At 36.8% G+C, this 18350-nt stretch overlaps 4 protein-coding genes across 8 annotated transcripts; 2 read left to right on the top strand and 2 right to left on the bottom strand.

Moving 5' to 3' along the window:
- Positions 1 to 1989: 1989 nt before the first annotated feature.
- On the top strand, positions 1990 to 6181 carry LOC18030525 (protein KAKU4). Of its 3 annotated transcripts, none has more exons than XM_024149765.1 (13): positions 1990 to 2303; positions 2687 to 2748; positions 3069 to 3157; positions 3258 to 3364; positions 3440 to 3531; positions 3951 to 4133; positions 4383 to 4563; positions 4654 to 4718; positions 4808 to 4862; positions 4954 to 5032; positions 5142 to 5221; positions 5307 to 5445; positions 5544 to 6181. In XM_024149765.1, the coding sequence occupies exons 1-13, from the start codon at positions 2033 to 2035 to the stop codon at positions 5878 to 5880; spliced, it is 1740 nt and encodes a 579-aa protein (XP_024005533.1). In that variant the 5' UTR covers positions 1990 to 2032; the 3' UTR covers positions 5881 to 6181. The 3 variants fall into 3 exon arrangements, with proteins under 3 accessions (XP_024005533.1, XP_006412592.1, XP_006412593.1); XM_006412529.2 differs by having other exon boundaries at positions 2687 to 2754; positions 3443 to 3531; XM_006412530.2 differs by having other exon boundaries at positions 2687 to 2754.
- Positions 6182 to 6561: 380 nt separating this feature from the next.
- LOC18030238 lies at positions 6562 to 9226 on the top strand. Its single transcript, XM_006412527.2, has 2 exons — positions 6562 to 7104; positions 7208 to 9226. The coding sequence occupies exon 2, from the start codon at positions 7532 to 7534 to the stop codon at positions 8699 to 8701; it is 1170 nt and encodes a 389-aa protein (XP_006412590.1). The 5' UTR covers positions 6562 to 7104; positions 7208 to 7531; the 3' UTR covers positions 8702 to 9226.
- A 615-nt stretch (positions 9227 to 9841) lies between these two features.
- LOC18030237 lies at positions 9842 to 12994 on the bottom strand. Of its 3 annotated transcripts, none has more exons than XM_024149476.1 (6): positions 12841 to 12994; positions 11000 to 12041; positions 10871 to 10921; positions 10688 to 10789; positions 10440 to 10610; positions 9842 to 10146 (listed from the first exon to the last, which is right to left on the bottom strand). In XM_024149476.1, exons 2-6 carry the CDS (start codon positions 12023 to 12025, stop codon positions 10006 to 10008), a joined length of 1491 nt encoding a protein of 496 aa, XP_024005244.1. In that variant the 5' UTR covers positions 12026 to 12041; positions 12841 to 12994; the 3' UTR covers positions 9842 to 10005. The 3 variants fall into 3 exon arrangements, with proteins under 3 accessions (XP_024005244.1, XP_006412589.1, XP_024005245.1); XM_006412526.2 differs by having other exon boundaries at positions 10688 to 10786; XM_024149477.1 differs by having other exon boundaries at positions 11000 to 12068; positions 12841 to 12988.
- Positions 12995 to 16689: 3695 nt separating this feature from the next.
- Positions 16690 to 18330, bottom strand: LOC18030236. The gene is made up of 2 exons (XM_006412525.2): positions 17871 to 18330; positions 16690 to 17339 (listed from the first exon to the last, which is right to left on the bottom strand). The coding sequence occupies exons 1-2, from the start codon at positions 18065 to 18067 to the stop codon at positions 16895 to 16897; spliced, it is 642 nt and encodes a 213-aa protein (XP_006412588.1). The 5' UTR covers positions 18068 to 18330; the 3' UTR covers positions 16690 to 16894.
- Positions 18331 to 18350: the final 20 nt, after the last annotated feature.

Here is an 18350-nt window from a genome sequence, read left to right as displayed (position 1 = left end):
CGGACCAGTATCGACTACATCTAGCTGTAAATGATTGACCCGTTTTCCCTAAATTCGACCCGACTCGTATCCGTTACCCATTTTGCTAAAGCTCAAATCCATTAAGATAAAGCGATTGACATAGAGTGTGTTTCTTACTAAATTGTATCATGTTTTTTTTTTATGTCTTAATTTGTTTATTTTCTTGACCTTTGTATTTTTTTATAATCATGTCAAACAAATTTGATGATTTGTTGGCAAACAATTGTAGCCTATGTGGCGATGCCAAATCAAAGTAGAAGAGAAATTTTCAGTCTAGTTCTGCATAGATTCTTATCCATCCAACAAAGAACATGTTTAATTCCATAGAACATACCAAGTTCATAAACAAATTAGTGATAACTGATAAGATATATTCTATGAATATTTTATAATTGGCGAAAAAAGAAATGTGATAGGGGTATTTTTCATATTTTTATGAAGATTTAGTACATTTCTTATATAATTTTGTTTAGATATTAGATTAACACCAAACACCTAAACAAACTCATCTTAGTATAAGGCATAGAGCATAACATTGAAAGAGGAGAATCCAAAGGTTTGCTTGTTTGTTCTACCATTACCAAAGTTGCATAACTAAATTGAAGACAAAAGCAGAGATTTGCAAATGAATATTGACCAATGCACAATAAGTCACAAATAGATTAATACCTAATAAAAATGAAAATAAAAAATGTCAAACCTTCACCTTTTTGTTGCCAAGAAAAAATTTGATATATCTTTGAAAAGTCTCAATTAACAATGTTTATAGTAATCATAAATCACTAGAAACAGAATTTATATCAAAAAAATTATAATAACTGCAATTCAAAAGAGAAATTGTGTGGATAGTCTCCGCTTACAATATATGCATCAAATCTCTTGGAGCATCCATCATTTGATTCTGAAATTTTCATTATGACTAACTTATAACAAAAAAATTATGCGAAAATAGAACATTAAAATGAAATATTTTCATATCCATTAACAATTTTCAATCAAATCACCAATAAAACTAAACTCATGTTCATCACAAATCAATTCTATCAACAATTTTATCATAGTTGAAACGGACACTAATATGGCAGTACGAGACAGTGTTTGGAGACTTATTCAAACAGTTTTGAAGATCAAAGAGTTTTAACAACTAGACAAAACACATTGTCAATGGGTCTCTCATTCTTTAGATCTATATTCTGATTGATTAGGAAAAAATATTTATTATTACTTCAATAACTTTAAATCGGGTCAGATACATCGGAAGAACAACAAATAACTGATATGTTTTCCTTAAATTCAACCCAACTTATATCTGTTGCTAACGCTCACATCCACTAATATAAAGCGATTAACATATAATTTGTTTCTTAAAAAATTGTATAATGGTTTTTTTATGTCTTAATTTGTTTATTTTCTTGACCTTTGTATTTTTTGTATCAATAATTTGTTAACACAAATTTGGTGATTTGTTGGAAAACAATTGTAGCCTATGCGGCGATGCTAAAGCAAAGTGGAAGAAAAATTCTCATTCTAATAATGCCTAGATTCTTTTTTTTTTTCCTGCCTAGATTCTTATCCATCCAACAACAATTGAACTTGTTTAATTCCAAAGGACATACCAAGTTCATAAATAACAAGTTAGTGATAATTTATAACATATATTCTATGAATATTTTAGAATTGGCAAAAATAGAAATGTGATAGGAGTATTTAGTTTATCGTGTTCTTATAAAGATTTATTACATTTCTTATATAATCTTACTAATATAATCTTACAACCTTTTTTTCTGTTCTTTCTTTTCTCTTTGCCTAATTTTATTAGGGAAACAAATTTTAACCGTAGCCCTGTAATTTAGGAAACTAACCCTTCACTCAAAAATAAAAAAGAAAAAAAAGAAAGAGAGAGAGAGGGAGGAGAACAAGAAGACGACAAATAAACGAGAAATTCCTTAATTCCCTTTAACACTTTGATTATTTTTCCTTTCAACGAACTCTCGGCCTCCTCTCTTCTCCCATGGATTCCGTCTCCCGTTACGCCGGGCCACGTCAGCCTCGACCCGGAGGCAAGATTGTTCGGCCACGCCGGACCGCCGTCGTCAGGACGCCCTATGACCGCCCCGCTCCAAGATCCCGGGATCCTCCTCCTCAGCAAAACCCTAGTTGGATCTCCAGGCTCGTTTACAAGCCTGCCAGCGTAATTGCCTCCGGCGCCGGAAAATTTATTTCTTCCGTCGTCTTCTCTGAGTCGTCCTCATCTTCTTCGGAAGGCGAGGATTCATCTTCAGGTATGTGTTGCTTATAGAATTTATTTGGGTTTAGCAAGTTTAGTTTAAAGATTTGAGTTATTGTTAAGTCGAATCTGAAATCTACCGTTTTTTTCATTTCAAATGTGAATTTGATTTATTCTCGTTCCTTTAATGTGGCACTTAATTGCAATGAATCATTGGTGAACTACTGCATACTCTATTTCTCTTAGTTACTACTTCTAAAGCTTTAAACTTTTTAGTAATTCTCAAGCTCTATTTTTTTTTTCATGGACGGATTCATTTAGGTTCGACTCGTTATCCTCGTTTTTTTCTTCATATAATGTAGAGAAAACCGGCCAGCTTTGCATCTTCATTTTTTGTCTTTCAAAGTAGATTTTATATGTTCTGCTCCTTGTTTTCAGATATTGATGGTGATGAGGATGTTGAGAAGAACATTACCGATTTTACTGAAGATGAAACAATGGTAGAGGTACTAACCACCTTACTCGTTTTGGTGATATGCTATGCCATGTTTTAAGCTTGGTTCCTGTGATCTTCAGGTTCATTGTTCACAGAATTGATTCAGCTTTATTGGTGTAGTGGTTGGTGTTGCTAAAGATTCTAGATTGAATTTTTCGATTGTTTTATACTGAGTCTACCTGTTCACCGTTACGAGCTTTTTTAGTGTGTTTTGGTTTTGTACAAGTAAAGTTAGAAAGCTGACATTTTTCAACATTGTATTTTACAATGGAAACCTGATTTTAGTTTATCTGGAGTGAATATGATGTGTGCTTGTGTTAATAGGAACTTGTGAATGCCCAGCAATCAACCATCCAAAGACTCAGTTCTAAGCGTGTTATTGAGCAGCTTCTCATGCAAGAAACATTTGCAAGGTATTTCGCACTTTTAGACGTAGACATCTCTTACTTGAAAATATATCTGTGATATTTCTTTAATGACCTTGCTAAGTTATTGATGCGTATGTTGTTTCAGGGAAGAGGGCGATAGATTAATAGATATCATCAAGGCGAGGGTTGTAGATCATTCCAGTGTCCCCGCTTCTATTGAGGGGAGGCATTGTGACAATGGCTTGACAAGTGGTATGTAACTGATGGTAGACTGTGCAAGCAGACTGGATTAAGTCTATGTGATAACATCTTCTCCTTTTATTTTAGAAGTGAATGTGGGTGAAATGTCTAATAAAGCTGTCATGGAAGCAAAGAGATGGTTGGAGGAGAAGAAATCAGCATCGAATTCAAAGTCTAAAGTAAGTTCTGGAAACTTTGCTTTCTTAACTCTTGGATGTTTCGGCAGGTATGTAGTTGTTGAAATATCTCGTCTCTGTGCTCTGAGTCATTGCTTTCTAGTATACAACGGTATATCTTCTGTTTGTCTAAAATCCTATGTGTGATTTGTTGTTCAATGCTTTTCCATCTGACTAGCAACGTAGACACATCTTGCGAAAGTAACTTTTTAATGATTTCGAGTATGACCGTCTATGGGAATTAGTTCTGAAATGCCCAGAGAGTTGTTTTTTTTTTTTGGAGAGAGGGCGAAGACCATATGCTCGCAAGAATTTTTTCAGCTTCTGATAGTTTTTCGTCACCAGTATTCCCCATTTATAGTTTCTTCTCCAATGTGCTTTAGACAACGATCTCCATCTCAGCCATTATTTTCAAACTCCAGGCAACTGAAGATGGTGCTGGATCACCTGTGGACGTGGCCAAGTCATATATGCGTGCTCGTCTGCCATGGGGATCTCCGGCTGTGAACAATTCAGAGTTTCGGTCACCATCACCAGGAGGGATGCCATTTTTTAAAGAAGGGACACCATTTCCTTATAGTGCTGGAAACTTATCCTCTTCCAAGGTACAGAAGAAAGTTTTCCAATATATTATGCAGAGCATACTTTTCTTATAGTCACGAGGCATTTGTGTGATGCTACTTCCAGTTTTCTGAAGTTGTTTTCTTTTTGTTCATGTTAGTTAATCACGAGGCATTTGTCATTTGTGTGATGCTACTTCCAGTTTTCCAAAAGAAAGTTGCATACTTAGAGTTTTGTTAATGGCTCTCTCGAAGTTATGCATATGCATTCTGACTTTTGGTATCAAAATGCAGCTGAAAAGGAGATCCCGTTCTAATCCGTCATGGAATATTCAAGATGAAATTCGCAAAGTCAGAGCTAAAGCAACAGAGGAAATGCTTAAGAGTGTATCACCCAGTAGTGTAGCCTCGTTCGAAATTAAAAACAGCCCCTATGTTTTAGATGCATCTTTGAATGTTGATGGAGGTGTCCAAGGTTTTTTTTTTTTTCTCTATTCACATGTGATGAAGCTGAAAGTTTCAGTTCTGGTTACATGTAGTAACTCTTTTTGTTTCTGTTCTTTAGCTGTGCGGAATGAGCAAAGCGGGGTTCTACCAAATTCAACCATACCTACCTCTGAACAAAATAAGGTACATTACGTTTTTGTTTCTCAGTAACAAGATGGAACATGCAGGTTTAATCTTTTATTTTTTCACTTGTGTGCTTTTCTTGATTGAAGACTACAGAAGCGAATCAAGCCGTTGAAGAAACAGGAGTTTTAAACCCTAGATCTCGTTAGTTTCTCCCTTCATTCATTCTTTGTATTCACTCTCTCATCTTCGATTTCATATAGTCTGTCTCATAGATTTAACGTTTTGTGCTAAGGTGGAGCTGGTTTGGACAAGACATTTATCTCCACAGAAGGAGTCAAGCTATCGAAAGATACAAATACCGCTCCTCAAAGGTTTTTTTACTGTGCATATTTTATCAACGTAGATTGTACCTCGTTTCTTCTGGACAGATCATTTTTTCAGTATATCCATCTTCTCAAGTTTCTCAACTGTTTTTGACAGTGGAAAAGGTCTAGATGACTCCAATGATCCAGATGGCGACTTTATCCAACCTAGCTCAACTATTGGAGGCACCACAAATGGTAACACTTTGGATTTTCAAACACCTTGGTTTTGGATGATGTTTAGTTGAGCTTTCTTTATTTAGTTGCTCTTTTATGAATGCAGCTGTCTTGGCTCTTGGGGCAACTTTGGATCCAACTGGGAACTTTTGTATCCCGAAAGATGTTTTTGAAACATCAAAAGAAGCTGATCAAATAGGCGCAGCATCTCCTACTTCTAACGGTTTCCCATCTTCATTGCCTAGGTGAAAAACTGCTCTTTTCGAAATAGGGGCTCCTTTTTCAGGGTTGGTTTGACATAAGATGACATTACGTCCTACTAAGCAAAGCCTTCATTTTTCAGTTCACCAGTGGCTATGGAAGGTCAGCCAAAACCCAAACCGCCAGATGAAACCGAGGCTTCTCAACCTATAGCTGAAACTCTTGGTGATGATCTCACAGTAGGGAATGGCTCAGATGGTGTGATTGATAACGAAAACAATAACAGCGACTCAAGCGCCTCACATAACAGTTCAAGCACGCATGAAGAAGAGTGGCTCCCAGGAGACCAATCTCTGCCTAACTCAAACTCAGCAAGTAGCAGCCCGGGTACTACCAAGGTCTTGGCATACACGAGAAGAGGAAGAGGCCGAGGTAGAGGGAGAGGCCGAGGAGGTCGAGGCAAAGGACGGGCCAAATAAAACTGTAAGAAGAGCTGTACGCAACAACTCAATGCAGTAGGAGAGTATTTATGAGGTAGGATTATGTGACGTCTCTTTTAGATTTCAGTCCCACTCTCTTTGTGTTTGGTCTTTTATCACTTCGTTATCGCTTTAGGTTTTCTTTTAGTATTCGAGTTAGGAGGATTTGTCTTCTGGAGCTGTGACGAATTTGTGTCTCTGTTTTTTAATTTCTGAATCTTTATTGTTTATGTTGTAAGTTTGAAACTTGTTTCGTTCTAGCTGACAAAGCTTTCCAGTTTGCAGTTCCATTTTGAACTTATTTTTCTTTGTTCAATTCCAAATTTGAAAAATTTGCTTGACCAAAAAGCCATCACCTGACTTTTGGGAAAAATCCCAAATCACTAACACTCACTTCCTTCAACCTTGTAAATAGTCAATGTCAAATATAATACTTTCAACACAAATTCCGACATTGTCCGGTAAATTACCTAGTTTCAGTATCAGATGAGATTACTGAGATCAGAACATTGCAAGATGAAGTTAAAATGGGTTCAATCTAGTGTTACAATTTCACATGTCAACTAGATTTGATCCAAAGTACAAAAACGCAAGCAGTACGAGCAAAACCCAATAAGCAAACTTTTTATCAATACAGAGAGAGAGGAGAATACAGGAAAAAAAAAACAGACAGAAAAAAAAAGGAAGAAGAAGAAAACGAACAAAACCCAATAAGTAGCGATCGAAGCTATAAACACAGAAGAGCGAAAGCTCGGGCATTCACATCTGAAAGCAATACAAACAAGCCCACGAAGAAATTAATCAGAGCGAAGCACAAGAGTAACAAAGGAGTCGAGAAATCATTGGGTTGGTCGGGGGAAGTTACTTCTTTTGTTCGGTTTTTTTTTTGTATCTTGTCTGAATAATTCTGGTCAATCTTAGCAAAAAGGTTACTGCTCAAATCAATCTTGCCAACACTTGGTGTTTTTCTGCTCACAAGCTTTGGGTCCCGCTTCTCATTGCCCGCTTCCTCCATCTTCAATTCGAAATTTCGTCTTTTTCTAGGCAATTCGAATCCGTTGCTCTGTTCTCGAGCTCGAATCATTTTCCCAGCTCCACTGATCTCGATTGGCTCCAACCGAAATTCCGGGGATTCTCCACTTCTTAGCTTCCGAATTGGGCGTGAAAGAGAATGCTGGATTTTTCTGCTCTGGTGCAGTCTCGTCTCGTGAAGCTGGTTAAAGGGTTAGTTGGTGATTCTTCCTTCTAAGGGATTTGATTTGGTAACTTTGAGCTAGGGTTTGTTATATATATCGTGACACTGAATCAGCCGAGGTTGAATTTGAAGGTTCTTGGTGTGAGCTGGATAGTGGATAATGATCTCTAGGGTTTTGGTTTTGGGGAGATGAGATTTGGCTTCCTAGATTTACTTGTTCTGGGTCGTTTTGGAAATGAAACTGGAGTGTCCTGTACTAAAACGCTTTCAGCTAAGTTCTTGAGATGCTCCTGGATTTGAGTTTGACAAGTTATAAGTTAATGCGTTGGATTTGTTGGTGTCAAGGATAACTAGACGCTGAGAGGGTGCATTTTGTGCACTCCTCTGACTTTTTCATCGGGTTTCGGATTTAGAAGAAAAAGAAGAAGAAGAAGAAGAAGAAGTACAAAGAGAAATATGCAACGCCCTCAAGATCCCAGGATCGATCTAGCTGAGCTGAAAGTGCATATAGTGAAGAAGATTGGAGTGGAAAGATCAAGAAGGTATTTTTATTACTTGGGAAGGTTTCTGAGTCAGAAGCTTACTAAGAGTGAGTTTGATAAGTCATGTCACCGTCTTTTGGGGAGGGAGAATCTTCCTCTGCACAACAAGTTGATTCACTCGATCTTGAGAAACGCATCTCTGGCTAAATCCCCGCCTCCAGTTCACAAAACCGGTCACCCTGACAAAGAAGATGGGCCTGAACAAAGCGGATCTCTAATCCCTAACCATAATAGGAATGATCCTGTTTGGTCAAATGGGGTGTTTCCTAAGGTTCGGTCTGGAACGTGTGTTGGGACGATCAGAGATAGGCCTAGTCCCCTTGGACCAAACGGAAAGGTTGAAAGTCTGTTGCATCAACCACTTTGTAGAGAAGACAAGAGCGGTAATAGATACACCGAGAACGGGGATTTGGGTCCTTCTGCTTATCAAAGATCAGGTCGATATACTGATGAAAGAGGAGGTGCATTTCTTTGTCCTGCTGAAAAAACGAGAGTACCGGATAAAGGTAAGGTCGCAGCTCAAGTTAGCAGAGATGATGAAGCTCAAGAGGAGCGAGGCAGATTGGTTATTTCCAAGAGTCCTGTAGTTGCACCTCTAGGGATTCCATTCTGCTCAGCTAGTGTCGGTAGGGCCCGCAGAACAGTTCCAGTCTCGACCAGACCTGACTTTATCAGTTGCTATGACAGTGGTGGGTTATCAGACACAGAAATGCTTAGAAAGCGGATGGAGAATATCTCCGTAGCACAGGGTCTTGGAGGGGTTTCAGCGGAGTGTTCTAGTATGTTGAATAACATGTTGGACGTGTACCTGAAGAAACTGATCAAGTCATGCGTTGATTTGGCTGGAGCTCGGTCCACGAAAGGAAACCAAATTTTAGAGAAACTGCATAGCCGAGACGAGACTGTAAATGCGGTGCGGCCGAGTAGCAACCAAATGTCTGACATAACGCAAGAACAGCATTCGGTGTCTTTGCTTGATTTTAGAGTTGCAATGGAGCTAAACCCACATCAACTTGGCGAAGACTGGCCATTGCTTCGGGAGAGGATTTCCATGCGTTCGTTTGAGGAACAAGAAGGGGTGTGAAGATAAATGTTTGGGATGTTGGATGTTGCAAAATTGTCTGAGTAAGCTGCTATGGTCCGGAAAAAACTGGCCACTGGTTTTGGTAGCAAAACGATTCTAAAGCCTTGCCAGAATCCCAAGATGGACCTGCTGGCTTAGAGACACATCTATGTCCTGCAGCCGCAGACTCGGGGCAGGTTAGTAGATGTTTCAAAATGCAGCTAAGCCCGAAGAGCCGTGTTTCAATTGAAACTACGTGTTGTTGTAAGAGCAGTAGTGATTTGGCCATCCCAGTGGGTTTCAAGCTCTGTGTATAACACGCAAGCCGATAAGGGAATCAAGAGAAAGTTTTGGCAGAGATACTGTGGGTTTTGAGGCGGGAGCAAGGTACAAACATCCATGTAATAGCTGCAGTATTGCTGTGTATGTAACATAGTCTTAGAATTGTTTAGAATTTATATCTTGGAAACACATTGACAACACTTTTACATTTACTTTTACATTTTTGTTTTCTTATTTCAATGAAAAAAAAGTGTTACTTTCAATGTATTCTCTCATTTTTTACAGTCATCTGCTTGTTTTCTTGCCTATTTCTATTACTCTACCATTTACTGTTGGTCTCTTTTGGCGGAAACTCGTGGCCCTCATTTAAATGCAAATTTGAAACGGCTCATGTTTCCTCTTAGTTGGTTTTTTCATCTTCGTTTCTGTTTCATATGTCTGTGAGGTTAATGGCTATCATGCTAGTGAGAACATCGGTTTCCTATAAATCACACTGTTCAGAGCTACCAAGCAGGGGAATTCATTGTTTCTGTAAACCAAAACTCCATCTTTTGACAAAAGTGCTGTATCTACCCTGTAGTAGTAACATATGAAGTCCCCACTTTCTGGTGAGTCTTCTTCATCATATATCTATTTCCAGACAGAATTATTGTCTCACTCAAAAGCTCGTTATATTCTCTTTTTCAGAAGACGACGAGATATGTTTTGTAAATATGCAGAAGGCGACTCAGAGATCCAAATAACCAAGTTCATTGTTGCTTTTCAACATATTGTCCGAGATTCAGAGTTTAAGATGACATTTTTTGTGCCTTTCTTGCTTTACATTACGGAATTAAATAGGAAATAGGCGAAAAGACGAAGAGAAACACATGCGTGTTGTGTTACTAAACAAAAGATATATAGAGAGAGACGGAGCCGGTGTGAATTGGTATGTACACAAAGGAAATGGTGAGGCCATGTTTAGACGGATTCCATTGTTGTTCACAGGCTTTAGATGATAGAAATACTACGACGAACAAGGAAGAAGAAGAAGAAGAAGACGGTTACTTAGAGGAGGAGGTTTCTGCAGTGGCTTTGCAGATTGGGCACCAACTCTTCATCCGCAACCACTCTTGCACACACTTCAAATGGTATGTGTGCTCACAGTGTAGCCTCCCAATTTCATCTCCTACTGTATACTCTTCCTGATAACCAAAAAGATCAGAGTATGAATCTATGGAAAAGAGAAACAAGATTTCTGGTTTTTCTCATATCCATATCAGTTCTATATTCACTGTCATGATCATCATCAATGAAACGCCAGTAATTTATCAAAGATTTCCATTAAACTATGTGACGACACCCGCAAGACTTTTCTCAAACAATAAGCAAAGCTTGGTGTTGTTCACTTCGCACCTCATGGCAGATTTTACTTGAGATTTCATCAAAGCCAAAAGACTTGATTCTAACTAAACAAAACATGAAAAAGGAGACGGACCTGGCAAATAGTGCATTTGGCATCTTCTTTGTGATCACAAGGACTTTTGGTGATAGACCCATAACTTGAAGGTTTCTTCTGATATATGCTTGTTTTCAAGCACTTTGATATTGCTTCTTCTGTGAGAGCAGTGCTTACTGTACCAATTCTTTCTTCTAGAGCTAGTAGTTCCTGTAATCATGCACTCAAAAGTGTAAAAATACTATGTTCCAAAGCATGACATGGGTTTGAAAGATGTAAAGACAAACCTCATATGACATGTTATCGATGTCCAGCCTCATGTCTCGGTGTTGGTCATATAAGCTTAGTCCACCGAGAAGTAAACCTGTTTCCATGATAAGAAGTTCCTGCTAAAGGAGAGGAAATTTTATGAGTATAAAAAAAAAACACATTACAATATCCGAAACACAACAAACGTGTGAAACTCTCACTTCGTAATTAAGTTCAATATCTTGTTCGATCCTATCAAGTTCTGGCAAAATCTGCAAAATAAAAACAGGATGTAAAGTTGATGATGCTCAGACAAGATGTCAAGTTGTAAAGTAACAAGCAATAGTTACCTCAGAGATCCCATCTAAATCATAACTGCAAAAACTATCTGGACTTGATAAGGAACCAGAGAGACCAAATTCTGGAAAACCAGAGAACAGCTCCAAAGAGACAGGAGAATTGAGATTGTTTGATGTTTCAGTGTGAGACATCTCTGTTGTTGTAATAGAGGATAAACCATTTCTACCATTCCCTCGGTTTGAGAATCTAATGCGGCTATTATTTCTATTTACGGATCTCTGACTGCCAACTGAAGCAACATCGTTGTCATCATTCAAAATGCAATGTCTTGCTCGTCTGCTTTCTGAAACAGAACCTCTCGGGTTAAAACCACGACGTCTGTCTTCAACAGGAAGTTCTGTTATGTTTTTACCCCTAGCTGAGGAGCTAGAACTGCTTTCTCCATGAACTTTTCTCTTATTGATTGTATCTACCTTTCGACTTAATCTTTTCTCCAATCCAAAACCACTTGGGATGACACCAGATAATAAAGGGCTGCATCCTCTATTAGCAGATGTTGACTGGCCAGAGGGACCAGGGTGAAACTCTTGCTTGCTCAACCCAAATCTCTGCCTAAAACCTCTCTTAATTCTTGAGCTTGATGGCAAGTTTGACGATTCCGCTTCATGTGTTTTAACCTTTGCATGAATAAATTTGTTGTGAGCTCTTGGTTTATCTCTTCCACGGGAGGGTTCCAAGATTTCTGCTTCTATCTCGTCCTCGCTACCCCTGCTGCTCTCTGATGAATCCATGGCTATCTGAGACAATGGTTGCTTCTCACTTTTCACGGAAGAGGAGCTAGAGCCACAAAACTTAGAGGAAGTTCCAATTACTTCCTTCCCATTTGGCAAAGAGCGGCTTGAAGGCAACACTGACTTCTCTTTCTTCTCTGAAGAGCCAACAAACCGAGTAAACTTCATAGATCTTTTCTCATCGCTGCAAATATTGCTGTTAAATCTATCTTTCAAAAGAACACCAACCCCCTTCTGAGAGTCAGGTCGCGCCTCAATGGCTTTTTTACCCGACCACCGATCCATGTAATGGATGCAATACCTGAAACAAAAATATCCTTTACCTTACCTTAGTTTATCACAAAACATTTATCAGTCACTTTAGTCGCATAAAGGGGAAAAATTCTTGAAGCAAAAACTATTCATGTGGACTTAAAAGTTCTCACAGAAACAGAAAGAACAATGATGTTCAGATTAAAATATGTCTAAACTGCTAAAATCTGCAGTACAACAATTTTCACCAGACATAAAAGCATCATAAGAAAAATACAATGTTCTAATCAAACTTTTGTAATAAAGACTCAACAATCAACAGCCAAACTTAAAGAGCTTCAATCAAAAAAGTCTGTCCAAGTTTATATCCGAAACAAAAGCTTTATCATACGTTGATGGTTTCCTAGATAGACAAAGCATATAGTAAAATTGAAAACCTTTCATAAGATGATCCAAAAGAAATCTATTTTTCACTTGTCAATATAGAATCATCTTGACAACGAACTAATTTCAAACTTCTACGAACATGAACTAGTCGAAAACAATCAAATTTCTTGAAAACGAAGAGAAACAATTCTAAACAAATTTCAGTTTTTAGACTTCTCTGCTAATTTGAGCCAGAAAAAAAAAAAACAAAACTACTCTGCTAATATCCTCCATGTTTTGTCTTTTCATAAGTGATTCGACTGAAACAAAACAGAAAATGTTTTATTTTTTTGCCTGTTCCAAACAAGAGATCGAAGAACAATAATATCATTAATTTCCAAAACATCAGAAACACACAAGTCAATTCGACCGAAAACATTATTAAAAACGACGTTGATTATTCAGAAAGAAAAAGAATTTACCAGGGAAAAAGAAGAAATCTTAGAAGCTTTAAGCTCTTTATCTTGTTGGATGATTACTTTCCGAGTTCGTCCTATCTTCTTCCTGGAAATGGAAAAATGAATAAAATAGAAGAGCGTTTGTTCTTGTTGGCGATATTTTTTCTTCGGTTTTCAACTTTAGTAAATTTATCTTTTTTCGAATTAATGATAAATCAAATATTTATTTCTATTCCATAATAACCTTAAAGCAAAAAATCATTTTCATAATTGACGATATATTATCAAAAAAGAATCTGAAATGACGAAGACGCAGAGATCCTCGCCGTCTATAATGGGACCGGAATATCTGACGGTTGGTAGAGATTGCGACGTCTCTAGGTAGTGGTAGAGAACTAAAGATAATAAACAAAAGTTAATTTGACCAATTAACAAAAGAAAAACAAGAAACTATCTTTTGTTTGGTCAGAAGATGAAAAAAGAAAAAAACATCATGAGAATTCGAAGACCCCTCTAAGTATTTGATGACGAATTATGCACGACGAAGGATAATGTATTTTAATTATCTGTCCTTTATTTGGGCAACAAACCTCTAGCCTTTATCCTTGATTTTGTATCTTTTCTTTTTTTTTTCTTTTACTTAATTATAAAGTTTTTTTTAATACAAAAAATGCTTTATTATTGGTGTTTTTTAAAAAAAAAAATCGGGTAATCAGGTTACTTGGGAGTGCAACAAAAATCTATAAACTAGAGAAAATAAATAATAATTTAATATTTGGTGGATCCAATGTAGAATAACATTTTAGTTGAGAAAGAGTATGTGAAAAGAAATGAATGGTTAAAATTTGATTCGAAAGAAAATGACAAACTATGTGAAAAAGGGTGAATAGAGATCCAATTCCAAAGAGGTGTACACCGTTTATTACAAGACTTTATCAAAGTCAAAACATGAGTTATGGGGATTCGTAGAGGAGGAATCGAACCTATAACCTGCAACATCACTTACTTCTTTCTCATCTTTCAAAATCCAAACGTTGAAGAAACTCAGCAAAAGAAAAAGAGAGCATCGCTCTTAAGCATTAGATACAAGATAGGGTGTTTTGAGTGCATGGATCCTACATTTTCTATTTCCCTGCACAATACCATGCAACACATTCTACTCCCTGCTTCATTATTCACATATCCACAACACACAACAAGAACCTGAACAAATATCTATAAACGAGACGGCTTACTTGGGTTGATGAGCATGAGGAGTCATGCTCATGCACTGGCCTGGCCTCAAGCTCTCTTCCGGTCAATGCCAGTGCTCTGGAGTAATTATTATATCTATGTAAATAGGTCTATGAATAACAAAGCAGCTGATACGGAGCAAGTGAAGGCTGTGCTAGCTGCTCTATATCCACATGACGTGAGAGAACCCGAGCCGTCACCACGGTTTAAGATAAATGTGCAAACCGGTTAGGCTTAGTACGTAACTTCATTATTTGCAAATAAGCCAAATTAATTAGTGGTTGATCCTCAATTATATTAAACCGGTTACTAACCTTCTAACTAAACCAATTTGCGATGAAAGTGCTCTATATTCAGACCTTCAACTAACAATTCGAGACTTTTTCATAGGACTTATATGAGGGATGTGATGCAAGAAGGAAAAGACGCATTTTAAATCCTAATCAACCAACACACACAAGTATTTCGAATCCTATACACCACTAGCACGGCAAACAAATATTCAATCCTGCTCTACTTCTATTTGAAGCGTTAAGAGATATTGCATTTTTACAAAAAGTAAGTTTTATGATATTTAATTTTATCTGTTTATTTATTTATTTTTTTGCCAATCATGAAAAAATTGTTTTTTTACCTCTGATTATAGTCGTCAAGTACCTTTACGTATGATGGATCTGTTTGAGAAGAAGTTTGCCTAGTACGGAATCAGCTGATTAAATCAAATTTGAGATGAACGTTTTCAAAGAGAGGATGGATGAGTATGTCTAGGGGTGGATCCAGAACAGAATTCTGTATGGGGCAAAATTAAAAACACAATTTTATAATATTAAATTTGCATAACAAAATCCAATTAATATATTAACCAATATAAGTTTTTTTGAACAATGATATTTTTTTAATTTTTGAAATTCAGAAAATCATAAAAATTGTGAAAATACTATTTCTAATGATTTTTAAACAGACTCATACATAAGAATATATAATGTTTTAATACTTTAATATTTTAATAATTAGTTAACTTTTTAAGAAGACATTTTTTGGCTTCAAAGAAGGAAAAAAGGTAAAAAAATGATAATTATGAAAAGAAAACATGTCAAAAGAATTGAAATACTGTGCCATAAGGTGAAAACAGTGTGCTATAAGGTGGAAAAAAAAGCACACACAAAAGAATCAAAGAAAAATGGAAAAAATTGGTTATCCAACTTTTCACCTTGAGTTTTGCTTAAGATATCCGCACCATATAATCCTAGAAAACAACATATACAAATGTTAAATAAATAACTTTACTAATTAGTATGAGGCAGGTTCACACCTTTTTACAATGTGGATCCACCCCTAACTATGTTCATATTTATTTATTTTCAGTTATGTTCATATTTTTTTTCCAATTATGACTAATTGCCATAATTATCAAAATTACAACATTGCTCGTGGATCATCAATGTGGTGGCGGTGATGAAGCTCCCTTCAGCAGATCAATAAACTCATAAAGCACCAGTTGTAGTAGCCAAAATTTACATAATGAATTAATACAATATTTGTGCACTCGATATTCCACACCTAGTAACAATTGCTTAATGCTTAGGGTACTATATCTTTCTAATCAAATATTTATATATTTTTTGGCACACACACAAAAAAACAGTGATCAATCTATATTATATATGTTTTCAGATGTGGCTTTTTCATCCAAGTTGGTCCACCTCTACACAGTGAACAAAAGCAATAACAAGACAAGTTTCCATTGGAAAATTAGTTTCATTGTTTGCATGGTGACTCTTTTTATTTTTATTTGGCTATATAACTCTTTGGTAACCAATGTCTTTGTCGTTTTTAAATTGTTGCGGATGAATATAGCATAAACGATTTGGCATTTGATTACCTTGGAGGCCAAAATAAAAACCAAGTGTTGTTCCTCCTCACTTGTGGCTCTGAGGAGAAACTCAAATCTTGGGACTTTACAACGAGTGAACCAAAAAATGTATTCGTGCAGCATCCATCCCTCTGCCATAATGTCTATGAGTTTACATACTATGTTTAAATCAGAGGTAACACATTTAACACTGAACATATTTTGCTTCTTTGTTTAATACTATTTTCTTCCTTATTTTCTGATTTATTTATGTGTGGCAAAATTGCGTGTCAATAATTTCCCACCAGACATAAAAACATTATTAGAAGAAAACGATGTTCTAATCAAACTTTTGTAATAAAGACTCAACAATCAACAGCCAAACTTAAAGAGCTTCAATCACAAAAGTCTGTCCAAGTTTATATTGAAACAAAAGCTTTATCATATGTTGATGGTTTTTTAGATAGAATAAGCAGATAAAAAAGAAAACCTTTCATAAGATGATCGAAAAGAAATTTATTTTCACTTGCCAATATAGAATCATCTTGATAACGAACTAATTTCAAATTTATATGAACATGAACTAGTTGAAAACAATCAAATTTCTTGAAAACGAAGAGAAACAATTCTAAACAAATTCCAATTTTTAGACTTCTCTGCTAATTTGACCCAGGAAAAAATATAAAATACTACTCTGCTAATATCCTCGATGTTTTGGCTTTTCATAAGTGATTCGACGGAAACAAAACAGAAAGTGTTTTATTTTTTACCTGGTCCAAACAAGAGTGAAGAGCAATAATATCATTAATTTCCAAAGAGGTGTAAACTGTTTATTACAAGACTTTTCAATATTGATCATCAAAGTCAAAACATGAGTTATGGGGATTCGTAGGGAGGAATCGAACCTATAACCTCACTTCTTACTTCTTTCTCATCTTTCAAAATCCAAAACGTTGAAAAAACTCAGCAAAAAAGGAAAAGAGAGCATCTTTCTTAAGCATTAGCTTCTAACCAACCATGATCATCTTGGTGTGACTCTGACCCTCCAGCTTCAATAGAAGCTTCTTCCTCACCTTTCCCTTCTCCACCTCCATACATCTTCCTTCTAGCTTCCTTTCGAGCTTCCCTACGAGCATCTTTCTTAGCTATATTCAAGTCTTTGAATCCTTGTTCGAACTTGGCTTCATCCTCTGGAGTGAAAAAGGCTACTTCCATCTGACCTAGCTCTGCGTATCTTTGCTCCACTTTGGTTTTCCAGAAAAGACCCATCTCAGTGTCCATCTTCTGGTATGGTGTTTTGAGCAGGTACTCGTCTATTCCTCCAGCTTTGTCGATGCAGCGCAGAGCATGTGTCGTGACTTTGACTTTGATGTGACGGTCGAATATGTAGCTGAACAATCGCTTCTCCTGTACGTTCGGTTTCCAGCATCTTCTTGACCTGTTCTCAAATCACACCACAGAGATTAAAAAATTCAGAATCAATGAGGGAATTAGATGAACACTTTGAGCTCGAACCTACATTTATTTACAAAGAAATCAAGAAAATGATTTCCGCCACATAGAGGTACATGGATCCTACATTTCTATCTAGAAAGTGTGGATAAATTTCTTCACACCATGTATGATGCATTGTTCAAATATTCAGAATCTCTAGAAAGGCATGACACAGATGCAACGCATCAAGAGATAAACAACATAAGGAACTGTTAATCAGCTAGGAATTAGAAGCCTATTGAATAGTTTCAAAAGCAAATCCAGATTTCATTTCAACAGTCTAAAAAGCCCCTAAAATCAAGAAAGCATTCCTAAAAAACCAACAATTAGTTTCATTTAGAGCAAAATCATCACAAGCTCTAAAAAACGAAATTCGACCATATCAATTTCTAAGCAAACACAACCTTTAGTTACTGATAAACACTTGTATATAAACACATCGAGAGAGAGAGAGAGGATAGAGTAGGAGACTGACTTGTTTCCACCGTCTTCGCTGACTCGGTTTCCGTACTGGATATGGCGGCCGGCATAGAGGCCGCGTTTGGCTCTGCCCATCACGACTTTGGAATCGGGAACACAAGCCTTGAGCTTCTCTTTCAGCTCCGGCGTAAGATTCTCCGGTCCCATTTTCTTCACCAGCTTCTTCATCATCTCCTTCCCTCTAAACGCCATTTTCGTTTCTTTCTCCGAAAATCACAGATCGCAAAACCTATTCTCTTCTCTCTGTATGTTTGGTATAACCTGTAGATGGAGAAAAAACGGTTTAGTTAGCGATTTCAATAAAACCAGACGAAAATAGCCAATAAACTCTGGTAGGCTATTTCGCCTCATCGGGTCGAATCAAACCACAGTTGAGAATAAATTATTATTTCAACACAAGACGAAGGAGAATAATAAAAGAAAGCTTGCGGCAAGAGCTAATTGAGACTGGGCTTGGGCTTAGGCTTGGGCTTGG

This window comes from Eutrema salsugineum, unplaced genomic scaffold (genome assembly GCF_000478725.1).
Source record: "Eutrema salsugineum unplaced genomic scaffold, Eutsalg1_0 scaffold_1, whole genome shotgun sequence".
Taxonomy (NCBI): domain Eukaryota; kingdom Viridiplantae; phylum Streptophyta; class Magnoliopsida; order Brassicales; family Brassicaceae; genus Eutrema; species Eutrema salsugineum.
Note: the sequence above shows the minus strand (reverse complement) of the source record. Positions and strands in the feature narration are given on the sequence as shown.

Excerpts from the sequence above, each read along its gene's own strand:
- LOC18030525 (XM_006412530.2), top strand. The coding sequence starts at position 2,033 with ATGGATTCCGTCTCCCGTTACGCCGGGCCACGTCAGCCTCGACCCGGA. Across the intron at positions 3,532-3,950 it reads CATCGAATTCAAAGTCTAAA|GCAACTGAAGATGGTGCTGG; the intron begins GTAAGTTCTGGA and ends TTCAAACTCCAG. Across the intron at positions 4,564-4,653 it reads TGTTGATGGAGGTGTCCAAG|CTGTGCGGAATGAGCAAAGC; the intron begins GTTTTTTTTTTT and ends TCTGTTCTTTAG.
- LOC18030237 (XM_024149476.1), bottom strand. The coding sequence starts at position 12,025 with ATGGATCGGTGGTCGGGTAAAAAAGCCATTGAGGCGCGACCTGACTCT. Across the intron at positions 10,922-10,999 it reads ATTTAGATGGGATCTCTGAG|ATTTTGCCAGAACTTGATAG; the intron begins GTAACTATTGCT and ends TTTATTTTGCAG. Across the intron at positions 10,611-10,687 it reads TCGATAACATGTCATATGAG|GAACTACTAGCTCTAGAAGA; the intron begins GTTTGTCTTTAC and ends GCATGATTACAG.
- LOC18030236 (XM_006412525.2), bottom strand. The coding sequence starts at position 18,067 with ATGGCGTTTAGAGGGAAGGAGATGATGAAGAAGCTGGTGAAGAAAATG. Across the intron at positions 17,340-17,870 it reads AGCGAAGACGGTGGAAACAA|GTCAAGAAGATGCTGGAAAC; the intron begins GTCAGTCTCCTA and ends ATTTGAGAACAG.
- LOC18030238 (XM_006412527.2), top strand. The coding sequence starts at position 7,532 with ATGCAACGCCCTCAAGATCCCAGGATCGATCTAGCTGAGCTGAAAGTG.